Here is a 16,448-nt window from a genome sequence, read left to right as displayed (position 1 = left end):
GATTTCTGCGGAGCCTCTCTTCCTGGTTTGTAGACAGCTGCCTTCCTGCTGTATGCCCACATGGCCTTTTCTCTGTGCTTACATGCAGAGAAAGATCTGGTGTTTCTTCCTCTTCTTATAAGGACATCAGTCATATTGGATCAGGGCCTCACCCTTACGACCTCATTTAACCTTAATTACCTCCTTAAAAGCTCTATCTCCAAATATAGTCACTTTGGGGGTTAGGGCTTCAACACATGAATTTGGAGGGAACACAGTTTGGTCCATAACAAAGCCACATTTAAGACACAAAATTAGAAAACAGGGAAATTAACTGAAATACTGCTTTTCAACTAGATCCATACAAGCAAAGTTATCTAGGCAGTTGAACAGTTATCCAAGTCAGCAGTGTATAAATAGCTCTTCCAGTAATGTAAAGCTAGTAGAGAAAAAAAAATTCAGATCCTTTTTCCTCAATTCCAGAAGATCTTGCCTAGACCAGTAGCTTTTTAAAGAATCAAACATAGAGCTTTTTAACAAAATATATCTTCCCTAGCTCCACCCCAGAGATTCTAAATAAATTGATCTGAAAGGAGGTCCCAAGAACCTGCATGTTTAGCAAGCATCATAGGTAGTTCTGCTACCAGTAGATTTTGGACAACATTTTGAAAATCATGGAACTAAACAAATAATTGCTTCTGTTTTTTGAATTTGCTACACGTCTATAAAAGATAGGAGAAAATACTGATAGTGATTTCTTTAAAAATGGGGAAAAACTTTTGCAAAATTATAAGAAATTTCATTAATTGATATGAGAAAAAGGGAAATGAGTCATAGGGAAAGTTGCTGGAATTACCAAATTCTAGGGGATTTATTTCCTAGAGATGAAATTCGGGTCCCTAGCGCACTACAGAATTTGCACTAGAGAATAATTCAAGCCACACACTATAGCATCCACAATTCAGCTTCAGAGAATATGGTAAACTTTTCAGAATAATTTGTTGCTGCATGTCAAAGATCTGATAATGAAAAGAATATTGCTCCAGATTAGCTGATTGGGTGGGTCTTAGAGGCTTCTGTGAATGCCCTTTCCAGTGGGGGATGACCTTGGAGGGCTTCCTAGACACCACGGAGCCCTCCACCTAGGGTTCATTGTGGCACCATGGTCCCTCGAGGGTTGGTGATACAGCAAAGAACAGAAAGAACTGGCTCCCTACAAGGAGGGAGAGGAAAAGCAGAGGAAGATAAGAGATTCCATTTCACCCACAGCAGCAGGGTGTCCCTAAGCAGGATTCCACAAGCCACACCTCATTGTCTCCTCAGCACACACACCCGCCAGGGCCTGCCTCCCTCCCTTGCTGCAGATCTACGCAAAAATAAGGATAACCTTCTTCTTTTATCTTTGCCCCAGGATGATTTCATAGCATTTTTCTTACCCTAAAAATAAACGTTGAGTCCTTTTAGAAGGAATCCACTGAAACTCCCTTCTTGAAAATGGACACTTATTTGTTGCCATGAATATTCTGGGAGAAGCCTGGAGAAATCTATCCTGTTACTAACTTTTCTCACTATCTCCCTGCATGGCCACTCCTGCGGTGACTCTCCAACTGGAAACAGCCTGGTTGGCAGGAGGCTGGCTCCAGTTCCTCCGAAAGAGCCTCACAGTTTCCCCACAAGGAACCTCTCCCTGGAGTTACAGTAATGAATGAAATTGGACTTTAGATCGGGAGGCTGTTGTCCCTCTCAGCATCATCTTGAATGGCTGAACTCCTTTCTTCAGAATGTCAGGTTGCTGTCAAAATATTCATTTCTACCATTATGTCTCACTCTCTCAGAGATACAATTTTAGTGGAAAGATGTTGCATCCTTCTGAACTTGAATTTTCATTATTATTTTGCGACCTTGGTGTCTTTCTGCACTTTTTCTTCTGCAGCAGGTGCCAAAGTTTCCTTAGGTCAAAAAGTCACTCTTATCTCTTCCAAAAGCCAGCCAGATGGGAGGGAGAAAGAAAAAGACAGGATGAAGTCTCAGTAATGAGATTGGCTCTCAGGAGGCAGCATAGTCTAATAATTGGGCTTTATTAGGAGTTTAAATGCAGGCATTACTTACGAGTCCATCACTAGCCTGAGAGTGATGCTTTATCTCCTTTCGTCACTAGGCTATACAGAGCTTGAATGGCTCCACTGTGGCAGGCTGCACAGAACCACATCTCTCTTGAACAAAGAGAAGAGCTTTCTCCTGTCACACACATGTTGGTTGTCCCCACCAGCTTGCTCAGTAGCAAGCATCTGTGCTAGAGAGCAGCGGGACCCTGCATCCCACTTGCAGGCAGGAGGATTAGTCTGAGAGCTAATGCTTGCCACGCAACTTCCTCACAGGGATGTGGGGAGGATTAATGAGATGCTATTTCCATTGCAATTTATGCTCTTCAGAAGAAAGGTGCTAAGTAGGAGGTATTAGAATTAGGGATTATATAGGTAATCAAGCAAAGAAGATATTCAACTGCTCCTAGTTACCAAAGAAAGCTTTAATCTGGGAGGTGGAGAAGGAGGGGGAAATGCCGTGAGTATAAACTTGGCTGGAAGCCATTGTCCCTCATGAAGCAAAGGGCCAAGGATGAAGTGTCAAGTGCTATGTATAATATAAAGATAAACTCGTCCTGATCCTTGGGGCTTATGAGCTAAACCTTGGGTGGTGGGGGTGGGCTACATTTCATGGATTCAGATAAAGGTCTGAAGACTTTTTTGTTATATCTGCCTCTGCCATCACCAGCCAGTCTGCAAGTTTGGTGCCTAGAGGAATGTGGCAAAAGCATAAGCCAACTACCGTAACTGCATGCTAGAGGACACAGTAACATTCTGGAAGAATTGTGGAGGACCCATGTGAGCCACAGGGGCGGGGTGAGAAGTGAAGGGGTGGGAAGATGGCTAATCAAAATTGCAATGTGTAAAGCAAGAGCCAACAAAGTTGTTGATCTTCACATGGTCACACAGACAGGAAGTGGCAGAGTTGGAATGTAACAGGTTTTCAGAGCTTCAGATGTTAAAGTCCTGATTTCTTCCATTTCTTATAGTGCGTCCCCAAGTAGGATTTATCTGCCACTGGTAGAATGTGAGACAATTTCAGATGGTACACAAGAAATCATTTTAACATTTATAATAAGTTAGGTATTGTTATATTTTAACGTGTGTTAGAGATAAAATAATTAACCCATGAAGCCCATGATTTAGTAAATATAATTGCTTAGAACCATGGTTCTCAATACCCGTTGCATCTTATTAATAGAATCACTGAGAAAGCTTAAAAGACACACACACACACACACACACACACACACACACACACACACACACACACACACACACAAATATGATGCTGGGTCCCATCCCAGATCATTGAATCAGAATCCCTGAGAAGTTCTGATAGCTTATAAAAGTTCCCACACTGGGAACCACTACAATAGCCTGGGATTTTTAAGGAAGCATTTTTTTAAGTGAGCAGTTTTAAATAAAATATTTAGTGAATAATTTCAAAGCATGTGGCTATGGCAAAAATAATGAAAGTCTTCTGTTGTACTGATAACTGAAGTTTGGTAAACATTGTACTTTATCATGGTAGGCTCCTATTCTATAAGACAACACTAGACCTAAAGAACAAAGATAAGCAGAGACATCCAAAGAAAAATGATGAACGTGATAACGTAACAAGAGAAAGACTCATTATTTGGACATGCTCAGACAGGGATAAAAGGTGGAGGGTCTAGGGCAGTACATAGTAAAAATAGCAGCTTAGATTTGGGAGTTGGTTGATATGAGTGTCCTTTTCCCAATATATGGCTCTCTGAGTCTTCCACCCTGTGGTTCAGAAATACGCTTTTTCCTTTTTCCCCATTGCCTTTTGGCACCTCCACCCCACTGACTGAACCTTGAAACAAGTAAGGAAAAAAAAAAGAATATAAAGAATCTATAACATCCTCCTAGATAGTGGGATTTTGTAATCCCACTGATCCCTGGGGCTTATGGGGCTTTTAGTCTGCCCACCTATTCCTTCTTCATTGTTGGTGTTTGTTTGTTTGTTTTGTTTTGTTTTTTTGAGATGGAGTCTCACTCTGTTGCCCAGGCTGGAGTGCAGTGACGTGTCCTCAGCTCACAGCAACCTCCACCTCCCAAGTTCAAGTGATTCTCCCGCCTCAGCCTCCTGAGTAGCTGGGATTACAGGCACACGCCACAACCCCCAGCTAATTTTTGTATTTTTAGTAGAGACGGGGTTTCACCATGTTGGCCAGGCTGATCTCAAGCTGCTGACCTCAAGTGATCTGCCCACCTTGGCCTTCCAAAGTGCTGGGATTACAGGCATGAGACACTATGTTGGACTCTATTCCTTCTTTTATTTGTCATATCTTCATTTATACAACAAACATTTATTGAGCACCTACTATGTAGTAAGTTCTTCTTGCTTTTAAGTATAGTCAGAAGTTTTTTTCAGCGAGCATGTATTATCTTTATGATATAATCAAACAAATCTTAAAGTTACTTCCATCTTAGGAAAACTAAATAATAGGCACGTGACTGACCGTTCTCCAGTCACCACATAGCCAGACTCTGTGTGTGAGGAAGAAGGGGAGCCCAAAGTCAGACTCTGAGAAGTAAGGCATTTTCAGCCACACCTGAGAGCCACAGAAGAGTTGTGTGAGAAAACCCTGGAGATGTTTCTTGTGTGAAATGGAGGAAAATAAAACCCATCCTGCACACTGGAGAAGCTGCCTAAGCCCCTTTTCCTCTAGTCTTTCATCTGTTAAATGGGGATAATGATACTTTGTGTTTACCTACCTCCGAGAGGCATTATCAGGTCTATTTAAAGGCTCTTCCAATGAAAGCTGCTGTGTAATTACCAAGAACAGCTATGATAAAGAAACCTAAATACAACAGCAAATCAGCTGGAACAAACTCTCAAAGGAGTTTACTTCGCTGGAAAATTTTAAGAGAAGGGTAGCAGCTCTCCTTGGGGCAGTTTTGGGTACCATTCTGGCTGGAAGTTTAGGGAAGGCTAGCTGCCTTTCAAAGCCTCCTTCTGGCCAGGCCAATTACTTGGAGTAGAGGGATCTACCTCTGTTTACTTCCTCCCCACGATCTGAGCAGCTTCCGTCTGAAATTCCCCTTTCACATTTTTCCAGATCTGGACTCACAAGCTCTTTTATCCCCCAAATGAAATTCCAGGAAGACATTTACTAATAGGGGAAAAAAAGAGAGAAAGGAAAGAGAGGTTATAATAAGATAGGTAATTGGGAATTCAATGGTTTTTAAGAGGACTGATGTAATTGGTTATTAATGTTTGGCTTTGCTAAAATTCATTTGACAAAATATGTAGTGTTGATGGGGATGGGGGTCAGAAAGCAGGGCTACCACTTTACAACAGCACAAGGGAGAACCAACCTAGCTGAATCCAGCTGATGGCAGCTCAGCTGGAATGAAGAGAAAGATTTAAGAAATATTACAGCTCTAGAAACTATAGAATATAGCAAGAAAATGGAAGAGTCAAGGATACCATGAAATTCGGTGACTTGAATATCGTAAGATTTGGTGACTACCCTAACAGAGGCAGCTGGCAGCGAAGAGAGTAAGTAGATTATATTTTATGAATGAGATCTGAGTCAATACCATTGTAGGAAGTCCAGTGATTTTATATTTTTGTTAAACTTGCTTATGCAATCAAAGTTCTGGCTATTTATATACAGTGTAACATATGGTATCTGCAAGGCTTCTAAGCAATAAAAACTCCAAGATTCCAAAGATGAATTTTCAAATGAGTACTTTGTAAAGTTAATAATTACACATAATAATAATCGCTATCATTTATCAATTTTGAACTATATAAATATTTTATTCCTATGTAACCCAGATTTCAGCTGGAGGCATAACAGATCTGGTAAAGAAATTGCTATGAACCTCTGTAATCCTATGGCCTGTGGAAAACCAAAACTATTTTGCTATGGTCTAAATGTTTGGGTCCACCCCTTAAAAATTCATACCTTGAAACCCTAATCACCAGTAAGATAGTATTTGGATATGGGACCTTTGGGAGGTAATTAGGTCATGATGGTGGAACCCTCATGATGGAATTAGTGGCTTTATAAGAAGAGAGAGGAGAGCACACACATGTGCTCTCCTCTCTCTCTCTCTCTCTCATTGCCCCCCTCACCATATGAGAACAGAAATGGGAAGTGGGCCCTCACTAGGAACAGAATCTACCAGCACTCTGATCTTGCACTTTTCAGCCTCCAAAACTATGAGAAATAATTTTCTGTTGTTCAAGCCACGCAGTCTATGGTATTTTTATTATCGCAGCCTGAACTGACTCACACACCCATCCTCATGTCTGTGAGTCCCTGGAGCTTGTGTTTTCCTGGCCTTTTCTACCTCCCAAATCACTCCCATACATTGCTGCTGTACCACCAGATGTGAAAATGCCCATTTATTGCTTTTATGCAATACTAAGCTATCATAAGTTTAGTAAAGTCCACTGAAATTGGGAGGACATGGGAAAGAGTCAAAACTTCTTTCCATTTTCCACAGCCCCTTCCTCCTGGATTATGTGGAAAGTATCAATATTTTCCCCCTTCAGTATGCAGAGATATTCATCTTTCAAGGTGTCAGCAGCACAAAGGGCCTTTCATTTGCTGGAGGGACTGGCTCTACAGAGTGGCTTTGGTTACAAGTAGAAGGCATTTATTTTGCTATTACACCTAAATGACTTTATTTAACCCTTACAACATTCTTGTAAGAGGATACCATTATTCCCACTTTACAGATGAAGCAACTGAGGCTTAGAGTCAGCCCAAGGAGTTAAACATAAGAAAAGGTAGAGGATTTAAATCCAGGTCTGATGACTCTTAACTTGTAATTAACCTGGCTTCTGAAAGATGGGATAATGATTATCTACTCTGGATCGCTTTGCTACTTCAAAACTGCTTGTTGTTATTGTCGTTGTTTTCAATCAAATCTCCATGTTTCAAAAAATGGTCATACACTCCCAAAGCCCCTATGTAGAGAATTAAAGTAAAAATCCCAATGGTTTAGTATCATTTCAGGAAGAATGAGTTAGCATAATTAAAATATCAAAACAATTGAAGTACAACTCTTTATTATCTTTAAGTAATAAAACTTGGATGAGGGCATAGGCCACCTGCTTGTCAAACCTGCAAATTACATAAAGGAACAGATAATACTGATGATAATGAGGATGAGGAGGATAATGATGATGTCAATAACTATGAAGTTGTTGATGATGGTGGTGGTAATGATAATTAGCATTTATTTAGCACCGTTTTAAATGCTTTACATATATTATGTCTTTTAATTCTGAAAATTAAAGATGCCTGCGCCTTAGGTCTTGTTAGTGTTATCCCTATTTTATAAATAAGGTTAAAGAGAGGCAAAGAGGCCAGGCCCAGTGGCTCACGCCTGTAATCCTAACACTTTGGGAGGCCGAGGTCGGGGGATCACTTGAGGTCAGGAGGTAGAGACCAGCATGGTCAACATGGTGAAACCCTGTCTCTACTAAAAAAAAAAAAAAAAAAAAAAGCCTGGTGCGGTGGCTCACGCCTGTAATCCCAGCACTTTGGGAGGCCGAGGCGGGTGGATCACCAGGCCAGGAGATGGAGACGGTGAAACCGAGTCTCTACTAAATATACAAAAAATTAGCCAGGCGTGGTGGCGGGTGCCTGTAGTCCCAGCTACTCGGGAGGCTGAGGCAGGAGAATGGCGTGAACCCGGGAGGCGGAGCTTGCAGTGAGCAGAGATGGCGCCACTGCGCTCCAGCCTGGGTGACAGAGCGATACTCCATCTCAAAAAAAAAAAAAATTAAAAAATACAAAATACAAAATACAAAAATACAAAATACAAAAATTAGCCGGAAATTGCTTGAACCCGGGAGGCAGAGGTTGCAATGAGCCGAGATCATGCCACTGCACTCCAGAAGCCTGGGCAACTGAGCAAGACTCCATCTCAAAAAAATAAAATAAATAAAAATAAGAGTGACAAAAAGGCCAGCCTACGTTCACTTAGAACAGCTGAAACCAGGCATCTCACCTTAGCTAAGAGGTCTACACCCTTAACAACTAGGCTACTCTGCCTCAAAGATTGTGATGGCTTCCATAGATGTCCCCACTAGGGTAGAATTAAGTACCGCAATGAACAGGGAATTTACTCCTCTTGTTCCCATTATTATCTCCAATCCTTACACCACCTGGAACATAGTAGGAACTCAGTTAACAATTGCTAACTGTAAACGAATTGAAGCAAAGTGTCTAAATCAGTAGAGGACAAAAAATGTTAAAAAATAGTCACGCATAGCTGTTTAAAATATTTTAATTAGAAGAAATATAGGATAGGAAAAACTTGGCTTGAAAACACTTGTTTTTTTAAAAAAAGATTGATATTGATAATCAGTAGAAGCTGAACAGGGACCCAGCACTGCACTGTGACTGCTAAAACACTACTGTGATTTTAGAAAGCCTTAAAAGAAAACTAGTATTTCAGTTTTCTTTGGTCCATGGTCTGTTAGGAACTGGGCCGTACAGCAGGAGGTGAGTGGTGGGCAAGCGAGTGAAGCTTCGTTTGTATTTACAGCTGCTCTCTATCACTTGCATTACCACCTGAGCTCTGCCTCCTGTCAGATTAGTGGCAGTATCAGATTCTCATATGAGCGCAAACCCTACGTGAATTGCACATGTGAGGGAAGTAGCTTGTGTGCTCCTTATGAGAATCTAATACCTGATGATGTGTCACTGTCTCCCATCACCCCCAGATGGGACTGTCTAGTTGCAGGAAAACAAGCTCAGGGCTCCCACTGATTCTACATTATGGTGAGTTGTATAATTGTTTTATTATATATTACCATGTAATAATAGAAATATAATAATAGAAATAAAGTGCACAATAAATGTACTGCATTTGAATCATCCTGAAACCATCCCTCTGGTCCATGGAAAAACTGTCTTCCATGAAACCGGACCCTGGTACCAAAAAGGTTGAGGACCACTGCTCTAGAAAACCTAGGTAGGTTTTTCAGCTCAGCTTAAGAGGAAAAAATATATCTAACACAACTGTACAACAACTTTTAACAACAGAGTGTATCTGAAAACCTAAGATTCATTTCAAATTTCCAAATAGATAATAATAATTACTTGTTTAAAAAACTATTAAAAGGATTTCTATATTATGTAGGGGACTAGACCAAGTCAGTGGCCTCAAGTCTGGCTGTGTATTAGCATCAACTGGAAGGCTGTGAAACAGCATTGATTTTTTAAGACTCATCCTATTGAATCATAATCTCTGAGAGTCGAGAACTGAAAATCTATAATAAGAATCCAAAATTTCTAATGCCTTCAGTTGATCCTGGTAACTTGCTAGGGCCTGGGAATTACTGAACTAGATTACCTCAAAGTTTTCTTCTAACTCTATGAGTTAATGATTCTTAGAACATTGCAGAATATCTTCTTTCATAAATGAGAATTATTTGTTATCTGTAAAATGAATTTTGCCTAAATGTGCATTGGTGATTATAAAGTGCCAGCATATCAGCTGATTTCTAAATAGGTTAAAAGTTTTTTTGCAATCTAGTTCATGAAAACTTTTCTCATGTATCATGGAAAGGAAAACTTTATCTGGCCTGTTTCCCAATTATTGAAGTTCCAAATCACTGAAATATAAATAAATGAGATTTTACAGTACTTAGAACACCAGTATGATGAAAAATTTGTTTACACCAGGAGGTTTAGGTCATCCTTCAATCATTCATCCTGGGAACCAAAGTATGTATGCATGCCAGCACTCACGCATACAGGCGCACACACACGCCCAAATGTGACACATGGTAAATGTTGGGCAGTTACTGAGATGGAACAAAGGAGACCTTCAGATTCCATCGCCTTTGCAACCTTACATTTTTCTATGCAAGAATCAAGGAACTCAGATCAAAGACATTCAAATATTATTAACCACGATATACTCAGCTTTTTGTTTACATTTCTTTTATTCCTTGTCTTTCAATACGTACTTTGGTCTGGGTTGGGTAAAATGGGTAAAATGAAGAGTGAAAGGAGTATTTGAAAATAATAAAAGGTATGAAGAGAATATATTAATTTGGGCTAAATTGGTTCCCTATGTAAAGAGCTTCTAAAAAGTATACTATGTTGCCATGAGAAGAAGCTCTAGAGATTGCAATGAGGCTACATTTATAAATTTTGACTAATCTAAAATTAAACCTGTAAAGCTCTGCTGGAATTATTTGAAAAAGAATAATTAAAACCCCCTTCAGCACAGTTAGTTCAGCTTCTCTTAATTTTACTTTTCTAGTTCACAGGTATCTTTTTTTGTGGTGTTTTCAAATTGAAGTTCACACACATCAAATAAATAGTATGATAATCAGAAGTTCAGTATTCAATATGCATTCATTATTAACTGTCGTTATTGTCATTGTCACTATTATAATTGCACATTGTAAAAAGAATGGAAGCTTTTCCACAGGAATTATTCACTTGTATTGCTTTCTAGGAGTAATTGAATAGTTGACATTGCATTTATATCAAAGTAAAATATGTGATGCTTATTCTCATTTGTATTATTCTTAAGCAATAAGAAATGTAAAGTAATCTCTATTAGGTTTCTTTATTTGGATTCAGAAATCTTCATAGTTTTCTGTAATGTCCAAATGTGTACCTTCTTATAACAGCTATGGGAACTTTCTCTCCTCTCTGTAAAATGGAGTTATACCTACCTCGTTGAGCTGTTTTGAGAGTCAATGGAGAAAATAGTGAGAAAACCACTCAAATGTGTTTTGTTACTTGATGTGTTCTTTCCTCTGTATGATCCAACTTCTTACATGTTTTATCCTATTTTGGGTTTCAATTTGGTTCATCTTCACAAAGTAGAGCTTCAAGTTTTATTTAGAATTAAATAATATTGATACTGGCTTGGAAAATTGAATAACACAAGATTTAGAGAAAAAATACTCTAAGTAAAATGTCATGACAAATTGAATGAATGATGATGTAAATATAACAATGCAAAAGATTTGGAAGGCATCTTGATTCACTAAGAAAGCCATACATAATGGCTTCAAAGCACTGCCCTGTTGTAGAAAACACACAGCCATTGAGGGTAAGTAGGATTTCCTTTTCCTCCACATAATTCTTTATTACAGTCTCTGCAGAGGCCTGAGTCGCTTAGAGATTTACCTTAGTTATGTGGAATCTTTCATTGCTCTTTGCTAGCTAGCCCTTGAATCATGTTACTGTTGGCAGGGGTGGAGGGTGTTACCGTTTGCCCACTGTTCACTGGCTTTTGTATTGGTAGTCAGTCCACTTCTTAGAGGACAGATGGCAATGGCTGGCAATTTGGGCAAGAGAACAAAGACACTAGATCCTCTCCTTATCAGCAGAGATGGTCCATCTAAATCAGGGTGGAGAATCACCAGTGTAACTTGTCTAGGGAAGTTCCTCTTATCAATGAATGAAATGACCTTACAAACATGTGTGAGCCATGCATTCATCTCCCTTTGCCATCCATTAAACACATTTTTTTTTTGAGATGGAGTTTTGTTCTTGTTGCCCAGGCTGGAATGCAATGGCGTGATCTCAGCTCACTGCAACCTCTGCCGCCTGAGTTCAAGTGATTCTCCTGCCTCAGCCTCCCAAGTAGCTGGGATTACAAGCATGTGCCACCACACCTAGCTAATTTTTTTTTTTTTTTTTTTTGACATGGAGTTTCGCTCTTTTTGTCCAGGCTGGAGTGCAATGACACAATCTCAACCCACTGCAACCTCTGCCTCCTGGGTTCAAGAGATTCTCTTGTTTCAGCCTCCCAAGTAGCTGGGATTACAGGTGCCTGCCACCATACCTGGCTAATTTTTTGTATTTTTAGTAGAGATGGGGTTTCATCATGTTGGTCAGGCTGGTCTCGAACTTCTGACCTCAGGTGATCCGCCTGCTTTGGCCTCCCAAAGTAGTGGGATTACAGGCATGAGCCACCACACCTGGCCCCATTAAATACATGTTTTAAGCAGTTAATTTATTTATATACTAAAATATATTTAATTATGTTGCTTTTGTCACAACCGCCACTTCCATGAGTTCTTTCCTCTGTGTCTATCCTGTTGATACTGATCTACCCCCAACTGCAGTCTGGCGGCATGTGGACGAGTGATGTTAGGACCGTCACAGAATCGTGACTTCCAGTTGAACAGGTCTGTCTACACATGGTCATTTGCAGCAACCTAAAAAGAGTATTTGTTTTCATCTTGACTTCTCTTACACACACAGAGTGGTTGATTATTCGGGCTAAAAACTAAAATAAGAAAAAAATGGTCATATATCAGCTCTGTGGCCATGCATTTAGGAGATTATGTAGCATGTGAATTATGTATGTATGTTTTCCAAGTGAAAGAAAGGTACAGACTGCACTGATATTTCTTAACCCCTCTTGCAAAAACACCCCAATCACTGAAATCCTCCAAGTATGGGGGCTCTTTGCTGTTGTATTCTATTTGCCAACTACTAGTCTATAAAGCATATGGGTACTGTTTGAAGGTACTTCAAATTCAGAGTTTGGGTTTGTTTGTTTTCCTTTTGGCTCAACTATATCCACAGGGTGGCAAAATTAACACTGCAAGCTGCCATCACATTACTCATTCCTCTGTAAGTACAGCTCCCTCTATCTATGAGTGTCTACTATGGGCAATTCTCCAGAAGGTATTTTTTCCACTGAGGCATAATAATGCATTCAATGGCACCAGAGTTTCATCAAAGGAATTCTCTTGTTCCCTTCCTTCACATGGAGATGTCATTAACTGTATTAAGTTAACTCTCCGAATGTTAGGTTCTTAACCAACAAACAATGCTTCTCCACAAGGGCATACTTCGCCAAGCATTCTTGAATCAGAATGAGCTGAATATGTAATCATAGATTCAGAGCCACGCCGTGGGCTTGTGATCATCACTAACAGGCATCCTTTTGTATTTATTGACTTTTTTCCTTCAATCATTGTTGTTCCGTTTCTTCCACCACCACCTTGAGCCTTTCAGGTACATGAAAAGTTCAATTACATGTAAAGCGACTGTTAAATCAGCAGGCCCTTTGTAGGGGTCTGGGCCTCCTCTCCCTGCTTCAATCGCAAGTGTGCTCAATCCATTACTGTTCCTGAGGATTGTACATCCATCAGGTCGAGTGTGCTGGCCAGGGTGCATCTTACAGCTTTTACTGCATATGAGACATTGCAGGCCTTTCTCAGGAACTGCCAGGCGGACTGGGAATCACAGTCACGGTTAATAGCAGCGAATTGCCAGCTCTTGATGGGTGGGTAGTCACTCCTTTCAGTGGTTGCCCCCTGGGGGAGAAGGTAGAAAAACAGAGGGAGGGAATTAGAGTGACTTTGCACAGTTGAGCAGGTTCATGCCGCTGGATCAGTGGCAAGCATTGGCAGGGCTCCACTCTGGGGAGGCTCACAACAACATCACAGTCTCATTTTTACCAATTGGTGCTGCTATATCGCCAGTGGTGCACAGGGGGAGAGCAGAGGGGAGGGTGAGCTGGGAGTGGGGGAAGGGGAAGAAGGCAGAAGTCTAAGCTAAATTAAACAAACAAAAAAATTCATGTTCAAACTGGTTAACCCACCCCAGTTAGCCCTGTGCTACTAATTGTACCAAACTGGTATTTGAAGTTCCCTGGGTGATTAAAGAGTTGGCTCACAAACTCCCTGCATAACCTTAATTTTTTCAAGGTTCTTTGAGTGGAGAATGGCTTATAATAATGATTTTGACTAATACGATTTTTGACATGCAAGTTTAATGCTTAACCTTAGTACAACTCCAGAGCATTTCATGTGTACTCAGCTGTAAAGAGTGATGATTTAAAGGGATAATATAAGAAAAAGGTCGTTCTAGAATGAACCTCTAACAAATTGCATAAAGGGATCTTATTATTCTATGAGTAAGGGGATGTGCAGCTCTTCTGATCATTTTTCTGCTTGGTTCAAAAAAATTGTTGAGACATGAATGGGGGAAGAAACAGGAAAAAATGAAATAGATATCTGCAAGCAAGGAACATTCTTTGATGGTTATGATTTCGTTGCCACGAAAAAGACTCTACAATAATGTGGTTATTCATCTCCTCTTTTGTTTTGGGTGAAGAATTCGCTCTAACAAGAAAATGCTGTTATTGGTTGGAGGGCTGCCTCCTGGACCAGACCGGCTCCCCAGCAATTTGGTTCAGTATTATGACGATGAAAAGAAGACGTGGAAAATACTCACAAGTGAGTGCATTATTTATTTATTTATTCACTCACCTATTTATTTCAGGTTAGCGCTGTCTTGATGAATTTGAAAACATGGTTAATCAAATTAGACATTTTATTGATTTGTTCCCCTTTGGAGGTTTGTTTATGTATCACGGGGGATTTAGAGTAAAAGACTAAATTAACATTGCAGAGGTGGCCAATTTGGTAGTCGAGTAGGCCTAGCCTAAAATCACTGTACTGGTTTACGTTTCTGTATGTGCTGCAATGGAGGGTGTGGGGGAGGAGCAAAGATCTTCCCCCCAAAATTCTTCTGTTCTTTTTGTTGTTGTTCATTGAAAAGCAAAAGGTTGGTTTATGGCACTCGCTAGTAAATTTTCTCACATCAAAATGGTTGTTAAGTTCATTGTCTCTGTAACTAACATTCATTTTGCTTTTTAGGCATTTTTGCTCATTAATATTTAGTCTGTGGAACTGGGTCTTTAGAGAAATGTCCCCTTATACTGCTGCATAGTTTGAATGGACAGATATATTTGTGGCCTATTCCAGCTGCATGAAATTGTGCTTGCAAACTTCTACCCAGGATTCTTCTCCTCCCCTTCTTAAAGGGCGATTGTATTTTACAGCAAACGTCTTGCCTTGGGCACTGAGATTTGGAACTTATTGTTATATCGGTTATGATTCCCAATCGGACTCACTCATGGAATCAAAAGTCATCGTTTCTTGAGTGCAGCAGGCTGTGTGCACCAGTCCCCTCGTGGGCACAGTGGCTGCACTGGTCAATAAAACTAAATTTTAACTGTCAAAATTGCCCAGAGCTGTATAGATAAAATAATGAATGAGCAATTTTAATCCATAAATCAAAGCCATACATTTAAAACCAACAAAAGTGAATGTTAGATTTTCTTATTACATGTGTCTTAACAGTTATATATTTTATCATGTTTATTTTTCAAAAATCGTTTCCTTTCCTCTTCCTGAAACCCTTTAAAATAATAGAAACTGGACAACAGTTTACCCATAAAAGCAGAAGAGGAGCAGAGACATGTGTGGTGGTGCTTGAAATAATACATTTTGGAGCTGGCATCCCCCAGTGAAACCTGCAGTAGCATTGTCCAGGAACTGCAACAAGAAAGCTCCCTGGACACCAATGCGCTACGGTTGTAGTAAAGAAGTAGTGGAATAGTAGCAGCAAGATTAAGGAGAAGAAAGAAAGAAAAATAAGTTAGTGATGTCTTAAAATGATTTTTATTTCTCTTTTGACAAAAATACCATTAGTAGTGGTTTAAACATCTGAGTGAGTGGCCAAGCTGAATTTTAAAGGTTTGTCAGAAACAAAAGCTAAAGCAAAACCAAGGAATTTATTTTTTAATACTTGACCAATAGTGAAAGCCTGCATAGAAAGAAACATGGAGACTAGGAGGAGGAGAGAGAAAAGAGGAAGGACAAAAGATTCTCAAAGAGAGATGACAGAGTGATAATACACCCAACCAGTAAATGATATTCATTCATAAATCCATTTGTTTTCCCAAATACAAGAAGCTAGGTCCAATTTGTTACTTGTTTGACACCCTTCAGTAAAGACAAAAAGATTAATTAAAGCATTGTGAACAATACCTTAGAAAAGTCTTATGTGGATTTTAAACCTTGCTCAAAGATAGGTTGATTGTTAAACATTGTCCACACTGGGGCATTTTCAAGCATGAAAGGGGAATCTATTAATTATGCCAGGACAACAGGTATAGACTGGAACATATGGTCACCTTACTTCAAGTTTTCACATTGCCTGAATTAACGCTCTGCTTGGAGGGATGTAGGAAGAAAACATGAACTTTGAATCAGACAGACTTGGTTGCAAACCCAGATCCAGGACCTTGAGAAAATCATATAAATATTTGGAGTCATGGTTTCTTAATTTTGTGAAAGTCACTGTAGTATTTTTAAAATAAAAATTGTGTTTATAAATCATCTAGCACATAGAATGCACTCAAAAAATTGCAGGTACTATTGCTATTACTGTAACATCACTATCAACATTAGCATAAGGACTGTACCTTTACACCTAGAGGCATCAGTCAATCAATGCAAGCTCTCCATGCAGACAAGTAACACTGCAACAGACATACCACTTCAACCCACTGCCCGAGAGTAGGGAGCATATTCTCCATAGTTTTCATATG

The 16,448-nt window shown here is 39.7% G+C and overlaps 1 protein-coding gene across 1 annotated transcript in view; it reads left to right on the top strand.

Annotated features, from left to right (window-relative positions):
• KLHL14 (kelch like family member 14) overlaps positions 1 to 16,448 on the top strand; it is a 99,332-nt gene that overhangs the window by 16,885 nt on the left and 65,999 nt on the right. The window contains exon 3 of the mRNA XM_031003574.3: positions 14,165 to 14,286. Within this exon, the coding sequence (XP_030859434.1) occupies positions 14,165 to 14,286 (122 nt within the window). The remainder of the gene's footprint in view (positions 1 to 14,164; positions 14,287 to 16,448) is intronic.

This window comes from Gorilla gorilla, chromosome 17, assembly GCF_029281585.2.
Source record: "Gorilla gorilla gorilla isolate KB3781 chromosome 17, NHGRI_mGorGor1-v2.1_pri, whole genome shotgun sequence".
NCBI classification, from domain to species: domain Eukaryota; kingdom Metazoa; phylum Chordata; class Mammalia; order Primates; family Hominidae; genus Gorilla; species Gorilla gorilla.
The sequence above is the reverse complement of the archived record's forward strand: the minus strand, read 5'-3'. Positions and strand labels throughout refer to the sequence as shown.